This window comes from Tamandua tetradactyla, chromosome 1 (assembly GCF_023851605.1).
Source record: "Tamandua tetradactyla isolate mTamTet1 chromosome 1, mTamTet1.pri, whole genome shotgun sequence".
In the NCBI taxonomy this organism is placed as follows: domain Eukaryota; kingdom Metazoa; phylum Chordata; class Mammalia; order Pilosa; family Myrmecophagidae; genus Tamandua; species Tamandua tetradactyla.
In genome coordinates, this window is record NC_135327.1 from 232,911,969 (window position 1) to 232,938,294 (window position 26,326).

General features: G+C 37.5%; 1 protein-coding gene and 1 long non-coding RNA gene across 10 annotated transcripts in view; one reads left to right on the plus strand and one right to left on the minus strand.

Annotated features, from left to right (window-relative positions):
- Nucleotides 1-26,326, minus strand: part of NSUN6 (NOP2/Sun RNA methyltransferase 6) — a 97,637-nt gene that overhangs the window by 59,116 nt on the left and 12,195 nt on the right. For 5 of the 9 annotated variants that reach the window (XM_077154748.1, XM_077154769.1, XM_077154789.1 and 2 more), the window contains exons 4-5: nucleotides 20,728-20,837; nucleotides 4,359-4,512 (exon numbers count right to left, since the gene is read on the minus strand). The exons of 1 other annotated variant lie outside the window; for it this stretch is intronic. In XM_077154748.1, coding sequence (XP_077010863.1) covers nucleotides 4,359-4,512; nucleotides 20,728-20,837 — 264 coding nt within the window. Of the gene's footprint in view, nucleotides 1-4,358; nucleotides 4,513-7,644; nucleotides 8,904-20,727; nucleotides 20,838-23,435; nucleotides 23,560-26,326 lie in introns of those variants that run through there. 3 more of the 9 variants (XM_077154759.1, XM_077154816.1, XM_077154779.1) reach the window with 3 other exon arrangements.
- On the plus strand, nucleotides 7,786-26,281 carry LOC143678012 (uncharacterized). The gene is made up of 3 exons (XR_013173011.1): nucleotides 7,786-8,089; nucleotides 23,675-23,827; nucleotides 26,003-26,281. It is a non-coding gene; the product is annotated as an uncharacterized LOC143678012 (long non-coding RNA).

Sequence of the window (26,326 nt, forward strand, 5' to 3'; positions counted from 1 at the left end):
GTTCATATGAAACTTAACCCCAAAAAGGACAGATCAAGTCTACTTAAAATTTGGTCCTAAGAGTCACCCCCAAGAGAGCCTCTTTTGTTGCTCAGATGTGGCCTCTCTCTCCAGCCAACACGAGCAGTCTCACCACCCTACCCCTCTCTACTTGGGACATGACTCCCAGGGGTGTGGACCTTCCTGGCAACGTGGGACAGAGATCATGGAATGAATGGAGACTCAGCATCATGGGATTGAGAAAAACCCTAGAATTAGCTGAGACTTAGCATCAAGGCATTGAGAAAACCTTCTCGACCAAAAGGGGGAAGAGGGAAATGAGACAAAGTGTCAATGGCTGAGAGATTCCAAACAGAGTCAAGAGGTTACCCTGGAGGTTATTCTTATGCATCAAGTACATATCATCTTGTTATTCAAGATGTAATGGAAAGGCTGGAGGGAACTGCCTGAAAATGTAGAGCTGTGTTCCAGTAGCCATGTTTCTTGAGGATGATTATATAATGATATAGCTTTCACAATGTGACTGTGTGATTGTGAAAACCTTGTGTCTGATGCTCCTTTTACCTACCTTGTCAACAAAGGAGTAGAACATATGGAATAAAAATAAATAATAGGGGGAACAAATGCTAAAATAAATTTAGTTTGAAATGCTAGTGATCAATGAAAGCAAGGGGTAAGCGGTATGGTAGGTATAATCTTTTTTTTTCTTTCCTGTGTTCATTTTATTTCTTTTTCTATTGTCTTTTTATTTCTTTTTCTGAATTAATGCAAATGTTCTAAGAAATGATGACTATGCAACTAAGTGATGATATTGTGAATTACTGATTATGTATGTTGTTTTATTTTATTTCTTTATTTATTTTAATTAATAAATAAATTTTAAAAAAGGACATTATTGGGAAATACAAAATTGAAATACAGAATGAAAGTTTTATATCAATGCTAAATGTCATGAAAGTGATAACTGCATTTAAGGTGACAACATATGTGAGTATTTTTCAAAGAAAATATACATGGAAGTATTATGTGCTCAAGGATAACTACTTGTGCAAACTACTCTCAAATGTGGAGAAAATAATAGATAGATTAAAGAGACAGACAGATACAGTTGGAAAGACAGACAGGTACAGATAAATAGGTAGGGAGGTGGTAGGTCGGTAGAGGAGATACGTTAAACTGGTGGATATGGAGATCTGGATGGAGATATGCTGAAGCTCTCTGTATGGGGTCTACATTAGTTTTGCAACTGCCCTCTAAGTTTGAAATGATCTAAAAATCAATTTTAAAAAAATTCAGTGGATGAATGGATGACAAAATGTGGTATATGTGCACAGAGGAATATTATTCAGCAGTAAAAAGGAATGAAGTTCTGAGGCATGCTACAGCATGGAAGAACCTTAATGACATCATGTTAAACAAAACAAGCCAAACATAAAAGGACAAATATTGTGTGTACTCACTTACATGAAATAATCAGAATATGTAAATTTACAGTCAGAAACTCGTTTACAGGTATGGTGGCTTGAAGAGCTTTAATGCAGAAAGAATCGTTTTTAAACACTCCTGGGCTGAGCCCTTGTACGGAAGACATGCACACAGTCACTTCAGCTAAGTGCAGCTCCGCTGAATCAGGGTGAACCATGAGGTGGTCAGAGAAGGCCTTGCAGGGAAGGTCACAGAGAGAGAGAGCCAGAGCAAGCAGCCAGAAGAGGGAAGTCGACAGGGCATGAAGAGAGGGTGAAGCAGAAAAGGCTGTCATGTGCTCTGCCATGTTTACATAAAAGCAAAGGACCTCAGACTGCAGGCAGCAGCCCCAGAACACCAGAATCTTCTGGGAGAAAGTATCGCCTTGGTGACACCTTGATTTTTGACTTTTTCTACCCACAAAATTGTGAGCCAATACATTCCCATCATTTAAGCCAAACTTTTGCATGGTATTTTTTTTGACAACCACAGAACTAAAACAACAAGTTAATATGGGCAGAAATAGAGTAGAGAACGGGAAATTAATGCTTAATGGTTACAGAATTTCTGTTTGGGATGACTGAAAAATTCTGGTATTGAATGGTGGTAATAGTAGTACCACATCGTGAATGTAACCGTATACTTGAAAAGTGGTTAAAAGGGGAAATCTTATGTTGCATATATGTAACTACAAGAAAATTTTTTTTTAAAAGCCATTGAACTATAGAACACAAACAGTGAACTCTAATATAAACTATAGATCATGGTTAATAGTATAATTACAATAACATTGTTTCATCAATTATAACAAAGGTATCACAGTAATACAAAATGTCAGTAACAGGAAAAACAGTAGGGGCAGGTATATGGGAACTCTGTTCTTTCTGCATAATTTTTCTTTAAACCTATAATTGCTCTAAAAAGTACATTTAAACAATTTTTTATTAAATAAAGAACAACTGATTCCTTATATATTCATTCTAGTCTTTCTGGTAAAATTCTTATGATCACTGTTATTTACCCTTTCAATTCAACAAGCATTTTGTGAATATTTCAACTTTCAGGGAACTGCATGCCATACCTGCTTGAAATAAAAAAAATAAATCCAGAGCTGTGATGGTGCGAGGCCAAGGCCGACACAGGGTGCTGCACGCCCCCAGTCTCCACTGGTAAGTGGCCAGGCAGAGTCCTCCGAGATCCTCTACCTCTGGCCAGGTTACTGGAGGAAGAGAACTGATGGGAGCAGGAAGACCGGGGCCAGGGCAGTATGGGAACTGTGAACCATAAAGACACTCTACTTTCTGAGAGAGACATGCCTTGCCCTGGCCAGCACCTCACACTCCCAATTATCCCATTATCAAATGCCTTGAGTCCCAAGACCTGCCTCGTGGTTTAATTTCTGGCCCACTGCAACTCTCTTCTGACCAGGCCGACAGGCAGTACCAGCAATCCCACACACAGAGCAGTTAATGCCAAATTGGACAAAGATAACATATGCCATTTATTGTTTGGGTATGTGATAAGACTGTTTTTATGGCCCTGTAGCATCCCTACAGAGTGACACAAAGTATAAGATGCCCTATCAGTAAGCTGTATCAGTAAGCCAATCTCCCTCTTGGAGTCTATCAATGATTTAAGCCACTTGGAGTCCAAGAAATCAAAAGGCCCAAATACATGCACTGAAAATTAAATACACCATTTAAAGAATAGATTTCAGAATTTTAAAAGAATAGAAGTAAGAAACAGGGAGTACATCTCCTTGTTATAGATGGGAGCATCTCCTTGTTATAGATGGGAGCATGCTTTTCCTAACACAGGCAGAAATGAAAACCAAACAGCACAAGGGAATAAACTGAGTTTAAAAAACCAACAGTTTTTTGAAAGACCTGCTTCCTCTTCCCATCAACAAAGGCAAGTGTAATCAGAAAAGTCCCTCAGCCCAGAAACTGTAAGGCCACATCAAATGAGAGGACAAGATGAAAGCGGAGCCAGAGCACAATTCCCTGCTATGGACCAGAGAAAGGCAAGCCCAAGCCTGGCCAGCACAGCCTCCATGTTCAGGATTTGCAGAGGAGACCAGAATGCTTGTGCGTAGCCATCTGGAAAGTACGACTACCTATATCTAAGGAACCTAAGAGTCTGCTTTATCAGAGGAATGAATTTCAACTTTCAATCCAAATTGCTGCAACCTGGAAAAACTGTTCTAAACATTAGGGAAGTGGTTCTGTCCTAGACAGAAAAGCTCACAGCTTTCAGCCTTTATCAGCAGCCAACCTTAGAACATTGGCGCTGGTCCCAGAACTTCTAAAATAGGCTGAATAACTAAATATGGCAAGAGTGCACTGTCCACAGATTTAACTTTCTGGATCCACTAGCAACAAGAGAAGATTTAGAACTGACTATATTTTAATTGGTTTAAACAAAACCAACAAAATTCACATGAATGTTCATTTTTGACCATAAATATTTATATGAATGCTGGTTTTCAGGTAAAATTTATTTTTAACTAAAAAAATTTTTAATTTATATCAAAATCATAAACTTTTGCTTTCATATAATCAGGATGTCAGAAAAGAATTCACTCCCTGTCAAGGTGTTTCATAAATTCAGTTCATCGAAGATGTGAAAATATTTATCAACAAAAGGCAAAAGGACAAGTTATTTGACATTATAGTGTTAACTGCTTTCTTGGACTCTTTTCAATCTGACTAGTAACCCCTTTTGCCTAAAAGTACTTTTTCTAAAAACTATGGAAACATGAGATAAACAAACTTTCTAGTTCAATTTATACTAATTACTCATATAATATAGCTACACATATTTTCAAAATTGTTTAAATTTTCTTTGAAAGACAAAACGGATGATTATTTCCCCCAGACAACCCAGTGACATACTTCAGTTCTGATAGTCCACCGAAGATTTCACTGCGGCTTCGCTCAGAAATTCCATTTCCAAGAAATATTTTTATTCCATCAAATTCCTTGGCTCCTTTTTTACATTTTCCTTCAATATCAGAGTATACAGAAACAACATCTCCTGCTTTCATAACTGAAGAAAGAAGAAAATCAGATTACATCAATCAACACTTGAGTAAAAGTGAAAAATCCTTGCACTAGACTGTGACCCTCCAAGGATGTTAACAGTGGGTGTGAAGTGGTGCCAGCTGGTTTACCATCTAATAGAATCCTAGGTAAAACGCCTGACTTTTCAAAATTTTCCCTGACAACAAATCTAATTGAAGTTCTTTTATTTTTTTCAAAGAAAAAAGGAGGGATTTTTTAATTTAAATTATTTTCCCAAAATTAAACAATCCTAATATCATTTACACATCTCTGGCACAGTCCTCAAATTTCTAAGGTTTCTGTAAAGAATTCATCAAAAATGTCCAGTAGCTTCCAAATAAATCTTTGTGAATCCCATAACTCTGTTGGCATTTGTGATTTTCATTCTATATAGGACAATTAAGGCAAAGATTTTAATGGTGAACACACACACACACCATACATATGTGTGTGTGTACTTAGAACACCTTCAAATTGTATGGTATCCAAAGTCGATTTATATGGCAGGTTAACTTTAGTTTTTGTAGCCACTTCTACAAATTATTTTCAGTAACAAATCTCAGCGACATTAATAAATGGGAACATTGTATTCCACTTCCAAAAACCACTTGAAGACCTCACGTATTAGAATCTGCTTCGCTCGTTAGCCCGTGAGGCATTAGTGAAAAGTCCTTCAGCTGCGACAGGGACTGTTAAACACATCTAGATTGAGGACCAACAAACTTCTTCAGTAAAGGGCCAATAAGCAGTTTACACTCTTGTGGGCCACATAAGGTCTCTGCTGCATGTACTGTTTTGTTTTGTTTTTTAGCATTTTTAAAAAGGAAAGAACAGTCTTAGCTCATGGACCATAAAGACAAGCCATGGGCCAATGCTGCCAGCAGGGAGCAGTTTGTCAATGCCTGATGGAGGGGGCTTCTCATCAACTGAGATAGCAGCATAAAGCGTTCAGGGTGCCATTTCCCCACAAAATCTTTGAATAACTTTCAACAACTGACAGAATCATCTTCTGAAAACTGCAGAAAACAGTGAAAAGTTACTTGCCACATCAAGAAAAAGTAGCTTTTAAAATGGTAGGAGAAGCTCATGACACATATGCTAGCACCTTCCAGCCCCTGGCGGCACAACACGGAGCCAGCTGCACTCCGATGTGCATCCAGTTCCGGATGAGGAAGGAGCAGAGTAACCCGTGTGCACATCAGGATGTATGTTGGTGCCAATCTATCTGGTGCACTCTTCTCTGGTCCACCCTGCCAGAACTTGCGCTGCAGGCCAAAGTTTGAGGACAGCCAAAGCACAATACGAAAACAAGTAAACCAGATTGACCAGGGTCAAAGGGTAACCAGCTTAGGACTACACAACGGAGAACCCAGAAATGGTGTAAAGTCTTTTCACAGGGAATAGGGGGTGCCATATGAATTACTGGAAACAGGTTAATTCCTAAGGCCATGAGCCAACACAAACCCTGAAAGGACACAGGCTTGGAAAAGACAGAGAAGACCCTACACATAACTTCTGCCTTGGGCTGACAGTCTTCATAGGAAGGCTAAACTCTGTAGAGCAACAGCTGACAAAGAGCCAATATGGAATGACCATAAAAGGTGTTCTTTGTGTTGGTTTGTTTTTGTCAGCTGCTGGCACTCATGGAAATCTCTATCACATCACCAGCTAGATACAAATTTAAAGAATATATAGCTCAAGGGCTGAATCAGAGTTAACACTTTATTAAGATGTACAGTGTGCAACAAAAGATTACAAGACAAAGCAGGAATGACAATCCATCCAAAGGAATAAGCTAAAAATCGAGAAACCATCAACAAAGAAGTTCAGATTTCAGACAAACTGGACAAAGAATTTTTTTTAAAAAAACAGTCTCAAAATGCTTAAGGAAATAAAGGAAAACACAGAAAAAGAATTAAAAGATAAAAGAAAATGATGAATGAACAACGTGAGAAATCTCAATGAAGAGACAGATTTTTAAAAGGAACCAAATAGCAACACTGAAGTTGAAGTCCACAATACCTTAAAATGAGGGTTTTGACAGCAAATTGGAGCGGGCAGATGAAAAGAGTCAGTGAACTCAATGAGAAAACAACTGAAATGTTTCGAGCTAAGGAGAAAGGAAAAATAGTGAACAGAGTCTAAGAGATCTTAGACTTAGCAAGCATACCCTTATATACATTATGGAGTGTTTATAAGGAAAAAGAACAAAGAAAGGTATAGAAAGAATACTGAATGAATTAAGAAGTATTCAAAGAAATAATGGCAAAAAACTTCACATATTTAATGAAAGACATGGATAGAAACATTCAAGAAACATTCAAGAAGCCCATTATAATCCAAAACAGGACAAACTTGAAGATAACAACCATGCCAATAAACATAGCAATCAAACTGTCAAATGCCAAGGTCAAGCAGAAAATTCCGAAAGCTGCAATAGTAAAGTAAGACGTTATTTAAAGAAGCCCTAAAAAGATATGATGCCAATTTCTCATGAGAAATTGTGGAGGCAAGAAGGTGGTGGAATGTAATATTTAAAGTGCCGAAACGAAACAAGTGCCAATGAAGAACTTTATATACCTCAAGATGGTCATTAAAAAATGAGGGCGATCAAGACATTGCCCAAAAAACAAAAGCTGAGGGAGTTCACAACCATTACACCCACCTTAACAAGCAATGCTCTAAGCTAAGTCATTCAGATTCAAAGAGGACACTAGATAGTGGACTGAAACAGCATAAAGAAATAAAAACTTCCAGAAATGATAATTATATGGGTAATTATAAATGCCAATACTATTTTATTTTTCAATATGTAACTTCAGCTTTCTCACAGGTTCTAAAATGAGTTCCATAAAAATCAATGATAACACTATGGTTTTGAACATATAATGTATAAAGATAGGATATGAAATAAGTACAACAAAAAGGAGAAGAATGGTGGAGTATAGGAACAGTTCACATATGCTTTGAAGGTAATCTGGTATCAAATGAACATTGTAATACACTTAGAAAAACTTAAGCCCAAGGGTAATAGTAAAAAAAAAAAAAACCTGAAAAATATAATCAGAAGGAAGAAGACTCAAAATGGTACATGTGCTGGTTTGAAACTGTTACGTACCCCAAAAGCCATAGTTCATTCTTAATCCTAATCCAATCTTGTGGGACAGACCCACTGAAAGGTGGAACCTCTTGATTAGAATGTTTCCATGGAGATGTGACCCATGCAATTGTGGGGCGATGACCTTTTGATTAGATTATTGCCATGGAGGTGTGACCCTGCCCATTTAGGTGAGTCTTAGTTTACTAGAGTCCTTAAAAGAGCCAACACAGGGAAGCATTTTGGATAAAGATCAGACAAAGACATTGGGAGATATGTGCAGAACTTTCAGAGCAAAGATACCCAAGGGAAGCTAAGAGATGAAATCCAGGATTTGCCCCAGAGGAGTGAAGTGAGAGCCCACAGACGTTTGGAGGGCCACCAAAACCAGAAGGAGAGAGCAGTGGAACCCAGTAGCAAAGGACCAGTAGACATCGGCCACATTCCTTCCCAGCTGACAGAGAAGGTACCTTCTTGTAGTGCCTTAATTTGGGCATTTTAATGGCCTTAGAATTGTAACTTAATAAATCCCCTTTATAATCCATTTCTGGTATATTGCATTCCAGCAACTTTAGAAACCCAAACAGTACATTATACAAAAATCAAATAAATATGAAATTAGCCATTAGTAGAAAAATTAAGGGTCAGAAAGGTATAAGGATGGTAAGACAAAATAGCAAAATGGCAAAAGAAAGTCTTGCATTATCTGTAGTTACATTAAATGTAAATGGATTAAACTCTACAGTCAAAATGCACTGCAGAACTTTCAGATCAGAGAGAACCAAGTAGATAAAGATGCATGACTGTTTACAAGAGACTGACCTTAATTTCAAATACAAGAGTAGTTTGACATTGAAAGGATAGAAAAAAATTCACCATAAAAATAATATAATGAAAGGAGAACTGGAGTAGCTACACTAATCAGATAAGATAGACTTCCACTGAAAAACTGTTATAGGGGACAAAGGAGGTCACTATGTATTGATAAAAGGGTCAATTGAAAAAGAAAACATAACAATTACATGTATGTGTGCATGTGTGTGTATTTATTCAGCTTATGGGAGAGCCCCAAATATATGATGCAAATGTTCACAGATTTGAAGGGAAAATAGACTGCTCTAGATTAACAATAAAATACTTCAATATACCACATTCAATAATGGGTACAACATCTAGACAGAAGATCAACAAGGAAATGCAAGACTAGAATGATGATCCAAAACAACTACACCTTAACACACATACATAGAACACTTCAAACAATAAAAACAAACAATACATTCTTCTCTAGTGCACACAGATAGATCATGCTCTAAGATGGATCATATGTTAAGTCACAAAACAAATCTTAATAAATTCAAAATTATTGAAGTCATACAATATATTTATTCAGATCACAATGGAAGGAAGCTAAAACCCAGTAACAGAAGAAATGGAAAATACACAAACATATGGAAATTAATCAATGCACACAAACTACAAACGAGTCAAAGAAAAAAATCACAAAGGAAAATAAGAAATACCTTGAGGCCAGTGAAAACAAAACTACAAGTTATCAAAACTAATGGGATGTGTCAAAGGAAGAACTGAGAGGAAAATTTATAGTTCTAAATGCTTACAATTAAAAAAGAAGAATCTCAAATCAGAGACTAACCTCATACCTCAAAGAACAAGAAAAAAAAGAAAAGAGCAAAATTCAAAGAAAGAAGAAAGAAAGAAAGAAAGAACAAATACAAGAGTAGATATGAATGAAATGGAAAATTAAAAACAACAGAGAGGAACAATGAAACCAAAAGGTGATTATTTGAAAAGACAAAAAAAATTGAAAATTCTTTCGTTAGACTGATAAAGGGAAAAAAGAGGGATGATGCAAGTAACGAAAATGAAAAATGAAAGAGGGAACATTCCTACCAAACCCACAGAAATAAAAAGGATTATAAAAGGATACTATGAATAAAAAAGATAGGACAGATGAAATTGACAAATTGGTAGAGCACACAAACTATATACACTGACTCAAGAAGAAATAGAAGATGTCAACAACCAGTAACAAATAGATTGAATCAATAATCAAAAACCTCCAAACACGAGAGCAACTACTAGGTGAAAAGAAAGGTGCAGAACAGCTCCCGGGGCCACGGCAGGGAATGGACACACAGCATACCCCAGTCTCGAATGGCTAGACTGACTGCGAGAATCTGCTGTGGTGAGATCCCCGAGCGGCGCACGCTTCCCCAAGCCACGGCAGCTGGCGGCCGAAGCTCCTCCCTCCCTCCTTCCCGGGCCGGCTGAGAGTCTCGGAGAGGCAAGTTTCCCAAGCCCCGGCGGCCGGCGCCCCTCTTTTGCGGGTGGCTTCCTGGACCGGCTACGAGTCTCGGATCACAGGGCTACCCAAGCCGCGGTGGCCAGCAACCGGCGCACATCCCCGCAGGTGGCTTCCTGGTCCGGTGGCGAGTTCCCTGGGCCGCGGCGGCCGGCGAACGGCACCCCTCCAAGGAGAGGAGGGAATTTCCGACAGTGGCAGGGACTGGGTCCAACCAAACACCAATAGGGGCATTAATAAAGGAGCCACAGGCTTCTCTCAAGCCCCAGCGACTGGCAACCCCGCCACGCGCAGACCACCAGAACCAACTGAGAGAATTGGATCGGAAATTCCCAGGCCGCGGAGAACGGTGACCAGGGGATTCCTTCCAAACACATGAGACAAACGTGTGCCACGAGCGCCACCTACTGGGCAGGATAAGAAAAACAGAACCCAGAGATTTCACAGAAAAATCTTTCAACCTGTTGGGTCCAACACCCAGGGAAATCAGACTAAATTCCCAGACGCCAGCAGAAGATAACGGACCACGCTCAGAAGATTGAAAATATGGCCCAGTCAAAGGAACAAATCAATAGTTCAAATGAGATACAGGAGCTGAGACAACTAATGCTGAATATACGAACAGAAATGGAAAATCTCTTCAAAAACGAAATCGATAAATTGAGGGAGGACATGAAGAAGACATGGGCTGAACAAAAAGAAGAAATAGAAAAACTGAAAAAACAAATCAGAACTTATGGAAGTGAAGGATAAAGTAGAAAAGATGGAAAAAACAATGGATACCTACAATGATAGATTTAAAGAGACAGAAAATAGAATTAGTGATTTGGAGGATGGAACATCTGAATTCCAAAAAGAAACAGAAACTATCTGGAAAAGAATGGAAAAATTTGAACAGGGTATCAGGGAACTCAAGGACAATTTGAACCGCACAAATATACGTGTTGTGGGTGTCCCAGAAGGAGAAGAGAAGGGAAAAGGAGGAGAAAAACTAATGAAGAAATTATCACTGAAAATTTCCCAACTCTTATGAAAGACCTAAAATTACAGATCCAAGAAGTGCAGCGCACCCCAAAGAGATTAGACCCAAATAGGCGTTCTCCAAGACACTTACTAGTTAAAATGTCAGAGGTCAAAGAGAAAGAGAGGATCTTGAAAGCAGCAAGACAAAAACAATCCATCACATACAAGGGAAACCCAATAAGGCTATCTGTAGATTTCTCAGCAGAAACCATGGAAGCTAGAAGACAGTGGGATGATATATTTAAATTACTAAAAGAGAAAAACTGCCAACCAAGACTCCTATATCCAGCAAAACTGCCCTTCAAAAATGAGGGAGAAATTAAAACATTCTCAGACAAAAAGTCACTGAGAGAATTGGTGACCAAGAGACCAGCTCTGTAAGAAATACTAAAGGGAGCACTAGAGTCAGATACAAAAAGACAGAAGAGAGAGGTATGGAGAAGAGTGCAGAAAGAAGGAAAATCAGATATGGTATATATAATACAAAAGGCAAAATGTTAGAGGAAAATATTATCAAAACAGTAATAACACTAAATGTTAATGGACTGAATTCCCCAATCAAAAGACATAGACTGGCAGAATGGATTATAAAACAGGATCCTTCTATATGCTGTCTACAGGAAACACATCTTAGACCCAAAGATAAACATAGGTTGAAAGTGAAAGGTTGGGAAAAGATATTTCATGCAAATAACAACCAGAAAAGAGCAGGAGTGGCTATACTAATATCCAACAAATTAGACTTCAAATGCAAAACAGTTAAAAGAGACAAAGAAGGACACTATATACTAATAAAAGGAACAATTAAACAAGAAGACATAACAATCATAAATATTTACGCACCGAACCAGAATGCCCCAAAATACGTGAGGAATACACTGCAAACACTGCAAAGGGAAATAGACACATATGCCATAATAGTTGGAGACTTCAATTCACCACTCTCATCAATGGACAGAACATCTAGACAGAGGATCAACAAAGAAATAGAGAATCTGAATATTACTATAAATGAGCTAGACTTAACAGACATTTATACGACATTACATTCCTTAACAGCAGGATACACCTTTTTCTCAAGTACTCATGGATCATTCTCAAAGATAGACCATATGCTGGGTCACAAAGCAAATCTTAACAAATTTAAAAAGATTGAAATCATACACAATACTTTCTCGGATCATAAAGGAATGAAGTTGGAAATCAATAATAGGCGTAGTGCCAGAAAATTCACAAATACGTGGAGGCTCAACAACACACTCTTAAACAACGAGTGGGTCAAAGAAGAAATTGCAAGAGAAATTAGTAAATACCTCGAGGTGAATGAAAATGAAAACACAACATATCAAAACTTATGGGACGCAGCAAAGGCAGTGCTAAGAGGGAAATTTATTGCTCTAAATGCCTATATCAGAAAAGAAGAAAAGGCAAAAATTCAGGAATTAACTATCCATTTGGAAGAACTGGAGAAAGAACAGCAAGCTAACCCCAAAGCAAGTAAAAGGAAAGAAATAACAAAGATTAGAGCAAAAATAAATGAAATTGAAAACATGAAAACAATAGAGAAAATCAATAAGGCCAGAAGTTGGTTCTATGAGAAAATCAATAAGATTGATGGGCCCTTAGCAAGACTGACAAAAAGAAGAAGAGAGAGGATGCAAATAAATAAGATCAGAAATGGAAGAGGAGACATAACTACTGACCTCACAGAAATAAAGGAGGTAATAACAGGATACTATGAACAACTTTACGCTAATAAATACAACAATTTAGAGGAAATGGACGGGTTCCTGGAAAGACATGAACAACCAACTTTGACTCAAGAAGACATAGATGACCTCAACAAACCAATCACAAGTAAAGAAATTGAATTAGTCATTCAAAAGCTTCCTAAAACGAAAAGTCCAGGACCAGATGGCTTCACATGTGAATTCTACCAAACGTTCCAGAAAGAATTAGTACCAATTCTCTTCAAACTCTTCAAAAAAATCAAAGTGGAGGGAAAACTACCTAATTCATTCTATGAAGCCAACATCACCCTCATACCAAAACCAGGCAAAGATATTACAAAAAAAGAAAACTACCGACCAATCTCTCTATTGAATATAGATGCAAAAATCCTCAATAAAATTCTAGCAAATCATATCCAACAACACATTAAAAGAATTATACATCATGACCAAGTAGGATTCATCCCAGGTATGCAAGGATGGTTCAACACAAGAAAATCAATTAATGTAATACACCATATCAACAAATCAAAGCAGAAAAATCACATGATCATCTCAATTGATGCAGAGAAGGCATTCGACAAGATTCAACATCCTTTCCTGTTGAAAACACTTCAAAAGATAGGAATACAAGGGAACTTCCTTAAAATGATAGAGGGAATATATGAAAAACCCACAGCTAATATCATCCTCAATGGGGAAAAATTGAAAACTTTCCCCCTAAGATCAGGAACAAGACAAGGATGTCCACTATCACCACTATTATTCAACATTGTGTTGGAGGTTCTAGCCAGAGCAATTAGACAAGAAAAAGAAATACAAGGCATCAAAATTGGAAAGGAAGAAGTAAAACTATCACTGTTTGCAGACGATATGATACTATACGTCGAAAACCCAGAAAAATCCACAACAAAACTACTAGAGCTAATAAATGAGTACAGCAAAGTAGCAGGTTACAAGATCAACATTCAAAAATCTGTAGCATTTCTATACACTAGTAATGAACAAGCTGAGGGGCAAATCAAGAAACGAATCCCATTTACAATTGCAACTAAAAGAATAAAATACCTAGGAATAAATTTAACTAAAGAGACAAAAAACCTATATAAAGAAAACTACAAAAAACTGCTAAAAGAAATCACAGAAGACCTAAATAGATGGAAGGGGATACCGTGTTCATGGATTGGAAGACTAAATATAGTTAAGATGTCAATCCTACCTAAATTGATTTACAGATTCAATGCAATACCAATCAAAATCCCAACAACTTATTTTTCAGAAATAGAAAAACCAATAAGCAAATTTATCTGGAAGGGCAGGGTGCCCCGAATTGCTAAAAACATCTTGAGGAAAAAAAACGAAGCTGGAGGTCTCGCGCTGCCTGACTTTAAGGCATATTATGAAGCCACAGTGGTCAAAACAGCATGGTATTGGCATAAAGATAGATATATCGACCAATGGAATCGAATAGAGTGCTCAGATATAGACCCTCTCATCTATGGACATTTGATCTTTGATAAGGCAGTCAAGCCAACTCACCTGGGACAGAGCAGTCTCTTCAATAAATGGTGCCTAGAGAACTGAATATCCATATGCAAAAGAATGAAAGAAGACCCATCTCTCACACCCTATACAAAAGTTAACTCAAAATGGATCAAAGATCTAAACATTAGGTCTATGACCATAAAACAGTTAGAGGAAAATGTTGGGAGATATCTTATGGATCTTACAACTGGAGGCGGTTTTATGGACCTTAAACCTAAAGCAAGAGCACTGAAGAAGGAAATAAATAAATGGGAACTCCTCAAAATTAAACACTTTTGTGCATCAAAGAACTTCATCAAGAAAGTAGAAAGACAGCCTTCACAATGGGAGACAATATTTGGAAATGATATATCAGATAAAGGTCTAGTATCCAGAATTTATAAAGAGATTGTTCATCTCAACAACAAAAAGACAGCCAACCCAATTACAAAATGGGATAAAGACTTGAACAGACACCTCTCAGAAGAGGAAATACGGATGGCCAAGAGGCACATGAAGAGATGCTCAATGTCCCTGGCCATTAGAGAAATGCAAATCAAAACCACAATGAGATATCATCTCACACCCACCAGAATGGCCATTATCAACAAAACAGAAAATGACAAGTGCTGGAGAGGATGCGGAGAAAGAGGCACACTTATCCACTGTTGGTGGGAATGTCAAAGGGTGCAACCACTGTGGAAGGCAGTTTGGCGGTTCCTCAAAAAGCTGAATATAGAATTGCCATACGACCCAGCAATACCATTGCTAGGTATCTACTCAAAGGACTTAAGGGCAAAGACACAAACGGACATTTGCACACCAATGTTTATAGCAGCGTTATTTACAATTGCAAAGAGATGGAAACAGCCAAAATCTCCATCAACAGAAGAGTGGCTAAACAAACTGTGGTATATACATACGATGGAATATTATGCAGCTTTAAGACAAGATAAACTTATGAACCATGTAATAACATGGATGGACCTAGAGAATATTATGCTGAGTGAATCCAGCCAAAAACTAAAGGACAAATACTGTATGGTCCCACTGATGTGAACGGACATTCGAGAATAAACTTGAAATATGTCATTGGTAACAGAGTTCAGCAGGAGTTAGAAACAGGGTAAGACAATGGGTAATTGAAGCTGAAGGGATACAGACTGTGCAACAGGACTAGATACAAAAACTCAAAAATGGACAGCACAATAATACCTAATTGTAAAGTAATCATGTTAAAACACTGAATGAAGCTGCATCTGAGCTATAGGTTTTTGTTTTGTTTTGTTTTGTTTTGATTTTACTATTATTACTTTTATTTTTTTCTCTATATTAACATTCTATATCTTTTTCGGTTATGTTGCTAGTTCTTCTAAACCAATGCAAATGTACTAAGAAATGATGATCATGCATCTATGTGATGATGTTAAGAATTAATGATTGCATGTGTAGAATGGTATGATCTCTAAATGTTGGGTTAATTTCTTTTTTTCCGTTAATTAAAAAAAAAAAAAAGAGAAGGGATAATTGGAGATGAAGGGATACAGACTGTACAACGGGACTGGATATAAAAACTCAGAAATGGACAGCACAATACTACCCAATTGTAATGCAATTATGTTAAAACACTGAATGAAGCTGCATGTGAGGTATAGGTTTTTTGTTTTTGTTTTTTTTGTTTTTTTTCTTTCTATTATTGTTTTAATTCTTATTCTGTTGTCTTTTTGTTTCTTTTTCTGGATCGATGCGAATGTGCTAAGAAATGATGAATGTGCAACTATGTGATGTTATTGAGAATTGCTGATTGTACATGTAGATTGGAATGATTTCTAATTGTTTTGTTAATTCTTTTTTTAATTAATAAAAAATAAAAAAAATAAATAAATAAAAAATTAAACACTTTTGTGCATCAAAGAACTTCATCAAGAAAGTAGAAAGACAGCCTACACAATGGGAGACAATATTTGGAAATGACATATCAGATAAAGGCCTAGTATCCAGAATTTATAAAGAGATTGTCCAACTCAACAACAAAAAGACAGCCAACCCAATTACAAAATGGGAAAAAGACTTGAACAGACACCTATCAGAAGAGGAAATACAAATGGCCAAAAGGCACATGAAGAGATGCTCAATGTCCCTGCCATCAGAGAAATGCAAATCAAAACCACAATGAGATATCATCTCACACCCACCAGAATGGCCATTATCAACAAAACAGAAAATGACAAGTGCTGGAGAGGATGCGGAGAAAGAGGCACACTTATCCACTGTTGGTGGGAATGTCAAATGGTGCAACCACTGTGGAAGGCAGTTTGGCGGTTCCTCAAAAAGCTGAATATAGAATTGCCATATGACCCAGCAATACCATTGCTGGGAATCTACTCAAAGGACTTAAGGGCAAAGACACAAACGGACATTTGCACACCAATGTTTATAGCAGCGTTATTTACAATTGCAACGAGATGGAAACAGCCAAAATCTCCATCAACAGAAGAGTGGCTAAACAAACTGTGGTATATACATACGATGGAATATCATGCAGCTTTAAGACAGGATAAACTTATGAAGCATGTAATGACATGGATGGACCTAGAGAATATTATGCTGAGTGAGTCTAGCCAAAAACTAAAAGACAAATACTGTATGGTCCCACTGATGTGAACCGACATTCGAGAATAAACTTGGAATATCTCATTGGTGGCAGAGTCCAGCAGGAGTTAGAAACAGGGTAAGATAATGGGTGATTGGAGCTGGAGGGATACAGACTGTGCAGCGCGACTGGATACAGAGACTCAAAAATGGACAGCACAATAATACCTAATTGTAAAGTAATCATGTTAAAACACTGAATGAAATGCATCTGAGCTATAGGTTTTTGCTTTGTTTTGTTTTGTTCTGTTTTTTACTATTGTTATTACTTTTATTTTTTTTCTCTATATTAACATTCTATATCTTTTTCAGTTTTGTTGCTAGTTCTTCTAAACCGATGCAAATGTACTAAGAAACGATGATCATGCATCTATGTGATGATGTTAAGAATTACTGATTGCATATGTAGAATGGTATGCTTTCTAAATGTTGGGTTAATTTCTTTTTTCCATTAATTAATAAAAAAAAAAAAAAAAAAACCTCCCAACACATAAAAGACCAAGACCAGAAGCCCTCACTGGTGAATTCTACCATACAGTCTAAGAATTAACACCAATTCTACTTAAACTCTTGAAAAAAAAACTGAAGAGGAGTGAACACTTCTTAACATCATCCTAACACCAAAGCCGGATAAACACATAGAAGAAAATTGCAGATGAACATCTCTAAATACAAATGCAAAAATCCTCCACAAAATACTAGTAAACCAAATTCAACAACATATCAAAATAATTATACACCATGAGCAAGTAGGATTCATCCTGGGTATGCATGGGAGGTTCAATAATCAATGTAATATAACAAGTTAATAAAAAGAAGGAAATGAAAAAAGACACATGATCATGTCACTGGATGGAGAAAAGGCCTGTGACAAAATCCAGTCCCCTTGTTCATAGAACACTTGGAAAACTATGAATACAAGGAAAATTCCTCAATGTGATAAAGGGTACATATGAAAACCCCAAATAAAGCATCCTACTTAATGGTCAAAGACTTAAAGCTTTCCTTCTAAGATCAGGAACAAGACAAAGATACACACTGTCACTACTGTTAGTTAGCACTGTACTAGAAGTTCTAGTCAGAGCAATCAAGCAAGAAAAAGAAATAAAAGGTATTCATATTGGTAAGGAGGAATAAAATAACTTTTCTTATTTATAGATGACATGATCCTAGAAAATCCTGAAAAATATAAAACTATACCAGAACTAATAAACAAAATCAGCAAAGTGGTGGAGAACAAGATCAACATGCAACTGTCAGTAATAAAAACAATAAATAATAAAAATCAGTAATAAAAACACTAATGATTTTGCATTTTTATAATCTGCGGAAAAAATCAACAAGAGAATTCCATTTAAAATAGCAACTAAAAGAATCCGATATAGAGGGATAAATCTAACCAACAATGTAGACGACTTGTACAAAGAGAACTGTAAGGCACTGATAAAAGAAATCAGAGACTTAAATAAATAGAAGGACATTCTGTGTCTGTGGATTGGAAGAGTAAATATTGTTAACACGTGAATTCTGCCCAAACCGGTTTATAAATTCAATGCAATCCATATCAAAATTCCAACAACTTTCTCTCCAGAAATGGAAAAGTCAATCATTAAATTTATATAGGAAGGTAAGGGGTCCCAATCAGCTCAAATAATTTTGAAAAAGAACAAAGTTAGAAAACAAGCACTTCCCCTTTCAAAACTTATTACACAACTACAGTATTCAAGACAGCATGGCACCGTACAGACAAACATAAGACCAATGGAATCAATTGAGAATTCATAAACTCTCGCATCTACGGCTAATTAATTGTTGACAAGAATGGTAAGTGCACTGAAAAAAGAAAGAATAGTGTATTCAGCAAATCATGCTGGGAAAACTGGCACTCCACTTGCAAAAAAAAAAAGAAAGAAAAACAAAAAGGACCCTACCTCACACCTCATATAAAAATCAACTCAACATTGATCAAAGGCCTAAATATAAGAACCAAAACTATAAAACTCACAGACGATAACAAAGAAAAGCATCTTTAGGACCACGTGTTACATAATGGTTTCCTAGACTTCAGACCCAAAGCATAAGCAACAAAAGAAAAAAACAGATAGATGGGACTCATCAAAATTAAAGATTTGTGTGCATCAAAGGACTTATCATGAAAGTAAACAGACAATCTCCAGAATAGGAGAAATGTACGGAAACCATGTATCTATAAGATTCAATATCCAGAATATATAAAGAAGCTTTACAATTCAACAACAAAAAGACAAGCTCATTAAAAAATGAGCAAAAGACTTGAGTACATCTCTCCAAAGAAAATACTCAAATGGCCATTAAGTATATGAAAAGATGCTCAACATCATTAGCCATTACAGATATGTAAATCAAAACCACAATGAGATACTGTTTCACATACACTAGAATGGCTGTTATTAAAAAAATGGAATATAACAGGTATATGAGACAAGTAAAGAAATAAGAACACTTGCTCATTGTTGGTGGGAATGTAAAATTGTGCAGTTACCATGGAAAACAATTTATGGCTTTTTATTAGAAAGTTAAGTATAAAATCACTTATGACCCAGCAATCCCACTTCTAGGTATATACGAAAAAGAATTGAAGGGACTCAGATATTTACATATCGATATTCACAGATGCATGATTCACAATTGCCAAAAGACAGAACAACCCAAGTTTTTATCATCAGATCATCAAGTGAACGGATAAACAAAATGATAAATAAATAATAAGCTCTGATACACGTGACAACATGGATGAAACCTTAAGACATCATAAGTGAAATAAGCTAGACACAAAAAAGACATATATTATGTGATCTCACTGATATGAAATATTTAGAGTAAAGCAAATTCATAAGAAACTAAAACACAGGTTTCTAGAGCCAGGGTGGGGAGTTAATACTTAATGGGTACAGAGTTTCTGTTTTGGTAATGGATGGTGGTGCTGGTAACATGACTTGGTGAATGTAATTAACACCAATGAATTATGTACTTAAATGTGGTTAAAGGGGGAAATTTTAATTTGTATATATATTACCAGAATAAAAATGCTTTAAAAACCATAGGTTTGTATGACACAAACAATGAACCCTAATGTAAGCAAGCTATGGGCTACAGTTATCAGTGTTAATTACAATAACATTATCTCATCAATTAGAATATAAGTACCCTGCAAATGCAAAGTGTTAATTATAGGGAAAACTGGAGCGATGGTTTTATGGGAACTCTGTATTTTCTGCCATGATTTTTCTGTAAACCCACAAGTTCTCTGATTTAAAGTAAAAAGTTTAAAAAAAAAAGACAGCTGATGGAGATCAAGTTATTTATTTCACAAACAAGTAATTGAGGCCCAGGGATTAAAAGCTTTCCACTAGGCCAAAACTCCCATCTTTTCATTTCAACAACAGTAAGGCACCACCGCGCTGAGCGCCTGTCCTGCAAGCATATGCAACCCTTAACTGGATGAAGAAACGAGGAACGCCGAGTTTCTTCCCAGTGTTAAGAAGCAGGTTCTGCATGCTACCCCCCTAAATGAACCCCAGTAGCCTGAGTTTTAGGGCAATGGAGTTGAGGGTAGAAACTGATATCTCAAGGATATCTTACACCCTCTCTATACACCAGTATCAAACCCCTAAATAAGTAACATTGGGAGAGAACCTATCAAATGTCTAATTATTTCAGTCTATATCCGATAAACCTTCACTGGCTATACTAAAGGCAAACCTTGAAAATATCTGACAAAAGGTTACATGAAATACCTCTGAATGATAATTTAGTAAAATTTCCACTTGGGAATGTACATTTTTTTTGGAGAAGCCTAAGTATTAACCTTACATTTTGAAGCTGACACAATTCCTGGAGCATACACATGGGCCCCCCGTAACACCGCATTGCCACACTGCGCCCCAACAATGGCTTCGCATCGCTGCATTCTTATATTCTTCCTAGGAATTGAAGACAGAAATTTAACAGTCATGCACCACCAGAGCTTGCCAACTTTTTCAATATGTCGATCTATACCCTTAATACATAACCTCTATAGACTTGATTGTCCCGAGATAATGCCACTAAGGAAGAAAAGAGAACATTGAAAAAAGATGTTTTCATTTTTTTTTAAAGGTCTCTTGAGAAAAGAAAAAGTAGAAAGAGGTCCACCTGGTGGAAGGTAATAGAGTAGCTCCATTAATCATTTAAGAAACATTACTCTGCTCCTAACAGCATTCGGCAAGAAGGGAAATATAGAAAGGCCTTGTCTTCAAAGATTAAGCAGAAAACCATATAAGGAATTCAGAAGTATTTCTAAAGCAGCAGTAAATTATAAATACTGCAAATTATACAGACAAATTAACGTAAAAGTCCTTTTTCTCTCCTTTGCTCCCCAACTTTGAGTGTGTTACTTTCTCCAATTATTAAAATCTGAGTATCACTTCTACTTGCAGAAACGAACTTTTTCAAAAGTCATTCAAGTCTCCATATCAGAGTTCACTTGATTATCAAGCCTGTTCCACTCCTACCTGGCCCACCCATGCTCACTGCACCTTCTCTGCCTACCCCTTACGTGACTCTTTCCAAAACCCAAAGCAGGCTACATCTGTTCTCCCCTGGCATTCTATTGCTGAGCTATGCCAAGACGCAACTATCACCTGCAAATGAATCCCCACATTCTAAGATTTTGCCTTTCTAGACTCTGACTGATTTTCCTGATTACCTGTCAGGTAGCTAGGTAGACACCCCCAGTTAGCTCTAGCTCAAGTCGTGAGTAATGTTGTTCCTCTTGTCCTCACCTCAATCCAATCTTGAACAAAGGGGTCATCTGCCTGGACAAACAAGAGACCTCAGCAGCATCTTAAACCCCTCCTTCCTAAGCCCTCTCTAGTTCTCTCTGGGTCTTCTGGGCCCATTCCCCACACAGACCCACTCTTAACTTGGTTACTGAAATAATGTCCTTTTACTTTTAGTGGCTCTCAGATCTTCTCTACATCTTTGGCGTTTTGCACTTTCACTCTAGAGCATCTAGACATGGATTTACTTTTACTTTGGGCTTCATCATGCTTCTTGAATCTGTCATCATTTGTGAAAATTCTGTCATTAAATTTTTGAAGACCATTTATCCTTCTGGGAATCACTAGAAATATGAAATGCCTTTTCATTCTATTTTCCATAACTATTTTGCTTTCATATTTTCAATTTCTTTATTGCTGTTGCATTCTAGATAATTTCTTATGAGCCATCTAGTTCAGTAATTCTTCTTTCAATTGGGTTCAATTTACACTTTACTCGAATAAATTTTTAATTTCAATATTTTTGTTTCTAGAACTTCACCTAGCTCTTTTTCCATTGTACTTTTTTTCTCAAAGTGTGTTTATGCTTTAGAGTATTTTTTTTTAATTGAATCATTGAAAGCAAAATGATTTTATAGCTTCTAGGAGACAGCTCTAATTGCCCAGCGTGACTTGTAAGCAAGAGCGTGGGGCTTGGATGGCACGTATGCCACAAGCAGCTCCATAGGACCAGTTGAGGATCAAAGATTGACGTCAGTGTCCAAGGTACAGATTCCAAGAGCACCTGGGCAGGTGGAATTTGGAGTCCAAACCTTTGTGAGGCATGGAACCACGGCTGCACATTCTCAGAAAAAATCCTGTTATCTCCAGCCCAGGCCCTTAGGCAAGAGACCCACTTCCCACTCCCTGCCTGGAATCCCCTCACAATCTAGAGGTCGCACCCAAAGCCCTGAATTTAGAGACCAACCACTTTCATCCCCATTATCAGCTCACATGCAGACTGCTCCTTCTTGTCTTCCATGACTTTTCATTCCTAATCCCTGAATATTTCACTTACATTCTTAATCACTGAGCTATATATTTCAAGGTCCAATTTACTTTGCATTTTATTTACTAAGTACATGTAGCAGAAACATTTTTGGGTTATCTAGTTTACCATACAGTATGAACTAAGACTTCAAAATAGACTTCTCACTTACATTGTCTTGTAATTCATCTTCTTTTGAAAAATTTTTTCAAATTTTTTTACTGTAACCCAACATAAGAAATATTCTTAATATCACAACACTGTACATACAGGTGCATATGTGTGCATGTGTAGATAAATATACATTTACAACAAACAGTTCATGAAATAATTACTTTGCACATTAAAATATGATATAAAACATCCTTTCTTTTTAAAAATGTTCATAAAAACTCGTTAAATTGATTTCCCAATCCATCACTAATAGGTCATGATCTATATGCAGTTTGGAAACTGAAGCATAACGCTACTGCCAGGATTATATTTCTAAAGTATAGCTGTAATCACAACTCTATATTCTATGCAAAAAAGGAAACATTCCCTAGACACAAAATGCTTTTTGTGTGCAATGTGCTTCTCCCAACTTCTGCCTCCTCCCAACAGCCTCTCCAATAAGTGTCTCCACAACTGAGACTGGTTTCTACTGTCACACCCCCTGCCTCTGCTGACAGCTTCTCTCTACCTTGCGCCCTTGCACCCTTGCCCCACATCTCATCAGCCTAACTTCCACTCACCTGCAAGGCTCAGCATTGCCCTGCACTCCCTCTTTCCTCCTCTGCCCTCGAAGGACACTGTAGCCCTGGAAGCGACAGGGAGGAGGTTGGTGGAGGGGCTTCACTGCCCAAGCAGGAACGCTGGCCTCGGGCACATGCAGTGGGCACAGACACCCTTCCCCAGAGGAAAAAAAAAAGTTTTATGAATTGAAAACCTGTAATGTTAATCTCACAAGTTTTTGTGAAAATAACCTTTTCAGGGTCAGGAAAGGATGACTTCTGATATGGAGAACTGTACAGAAAAGAATGAATAAAAAAAGCCTGAGCCACTGTCCTTTTAAAGCCCTGCCTGCAAGGCTGGCCCTGGGCTGGTGTCTGGGATCCTGGATTCTCTTCTTTCATTTGATCCTCAGGTGAGCAGTTAAATCTTCAAATTTTACTTTCTTATTTTTTAATACAGGGTGATAAATTACCCACTCAGCACTGACTTTGCCACATCCCATAAGTTTTGATACACTGTATCCTCATTATCATTCATTCCAGATATTTATCAATTTCTCTAGCAATTTCTTCCTTGACACACTGAGTAAGAGCGTGCTGTTTAATCTCCATACATTTGTGACTGCTCTGGTTCTTTGGTGGTTATTATTATCCAGCTTTATTCTGTTGTGATCAGAGAAAGTGCTTTGGATAATTTCAGTCTTATTAAATTTATAACAATTCAGTTTGTGTCTGAATATAAAAAATAAAAAAGCAAGTTTTCAAAGGACTGTTCAACAAGTAGCTACAGGACAGATCCCAGAGTTTGTCATGGGCTACCAGACCATCATCTCTGATTTTTTCTTCCAGCTGCTCCAGAATATAGGCTAGAAGGAATAAATATTTTTTTATCATCACAATCGACTTTTTAAATTTTTTTTGTGAAAAGTAACATATATAGAAAAAAGCAATAAATTTCAGAGCACAGCACAACAATTAGTTGTAGATCTGGGTTACACATCGACAATATTAGGTTTTTACTTCTAGATGCTCTGAGATTCTGTCCACCAAAAGAAGTATCAATTTAATAATTCAGCAATCACATTCATTTGTTAAACCCTATCTTCTCTGTATAACTTCACCATCACTTCTGATTTTTCTATTCTACTCTTTAGGAGTATTTGGGCAATGGCCATTCCAACTTTTTCATGTTGAAGGGGCTGTCAATAATATGGTGTAGGGAGATAACTAGCTGATACTCTGGAGAGTCTGGGCTCTCTAGGTTTCAGGACTTACCTGGTCCAGGGACCTATCTGGAGGTTGTAGGTTTCTGGAAAGTCACCCTAGCACATGGAACCTTTGTTGACTCTTATATGTTGCCCTAGGTGTTCTTTAGGATTGGCTGGAATTGCTTTGGTTGGGGTTTGGCAAGTTATAAGTAGCAACATCTAACTGAAGCTTGTGTAAGAGTGACCTCCACAGTAGCCTCTCGATTCTATCTGAACTCTCTCAGCCAATGATACCTTATTTGTTAACACTTCTTTTACCTCTTTTGGTCAAAATGGCATTGTTGATTCCATGGTGCCAGGGCTGGACTCATCTCTGGGAGTCAGCTTCACACCACCACCAGGAAGAATTTCACACCTGGACATCATGTCTCTCACATAGGGGGAAGGGCAACGATTTCCCTTGCAGAGTTGGGCTTAGAGAGACTGAGGCCACATCTGAGCAACAAAAGAGTCCTCCAGAAGTAACTCTTAGGCACACCTATAGGTAGGCTAAGCTTCTCCACTACATACATAAGTTTCACAAGATACATAAGTTTCAAGATCAAGGGCTTGGCCTATTGATTTGGGTGTCCCTAATGTTTGACACAATATCAGGGGTTTCCCCCGTGGTCAAGTTTAATAGTTTCATTAAATTCCCGTTTTTAAAAGCCATTCCATTTCTGACATATTGCATTCCAGCAGCTTTAGCAAACGAACACAGGGAGGGTTCCCACCATTAACTGTTAGAGGTACCTGCTGGGCTTAAACTCTTTGTAGGATTTATGCAGAAGGCCTGCTTTCCTGGGAGCCTGAAATTTGGGGAACTGCCTAAATGACCAGTTCCTATAAAAGTCCTGGGACCTGACTCAGGTGAGCTTCACCACTCGTTGCTGGGTAAAGTAAGCACACCCTGTGTGATCCCACAGGAGAGGAGCACTGGAAGCTCACACCTGGCTTCCTCTGACTCTGACCATGCATTTTTTCCCAACTGACTGTGCTCTGTACCCATTTGCTGAATTAGGTCATAGCGGCAAGGATGATGGTATGCTGAAGCCTATGAATCCTCCTAGCAAATCATCAAAACTAGGGGACCCCAATACAAGGACTCAGTGGATAAAAACATCATCCGCCACTTTCAAGTATTAAACAATAAGTCCACTTGGCTGAGGGGAGAATTTTAGCCAGGAAACGTAACAGAGGAAATGTAAAAATTGGGGCAGGGCCATAAAACTTGCTAAAAAACTTTTATCTCAGGTAAGTTTCTAAAGGAATCAATCTACAACAGTAAAGAAAGATGACTAAACAATGACATGTTCTGTTTTTTTCTATTTGCATGGGCAGACACCAGGAACTGAACACAGGTCTCCAGCACGGTAGGCAAGAACTCTGTCTGCTGAACCACCGTGGCCCATCTTTAACAGTGACAGTGTAAAATGCTTCCCCTAAATGTAACAAAGGCATTATGCCAAAACTAAACGTCAACAAGAGGGGGGTAGGGGGTTATGGATTCTATGTGGAATGTACAAAAAAGTAATGTCTTCATATAGATTATGGTGGCAAAGGTATGTATCCTTACTCAGGCTCGATTGTATGACGTGCGAATAAAATTTTAAAAATGAACAGAGAAACAAGTGCCAGAGAAAATGCTGTAAGATACGTGCCTAT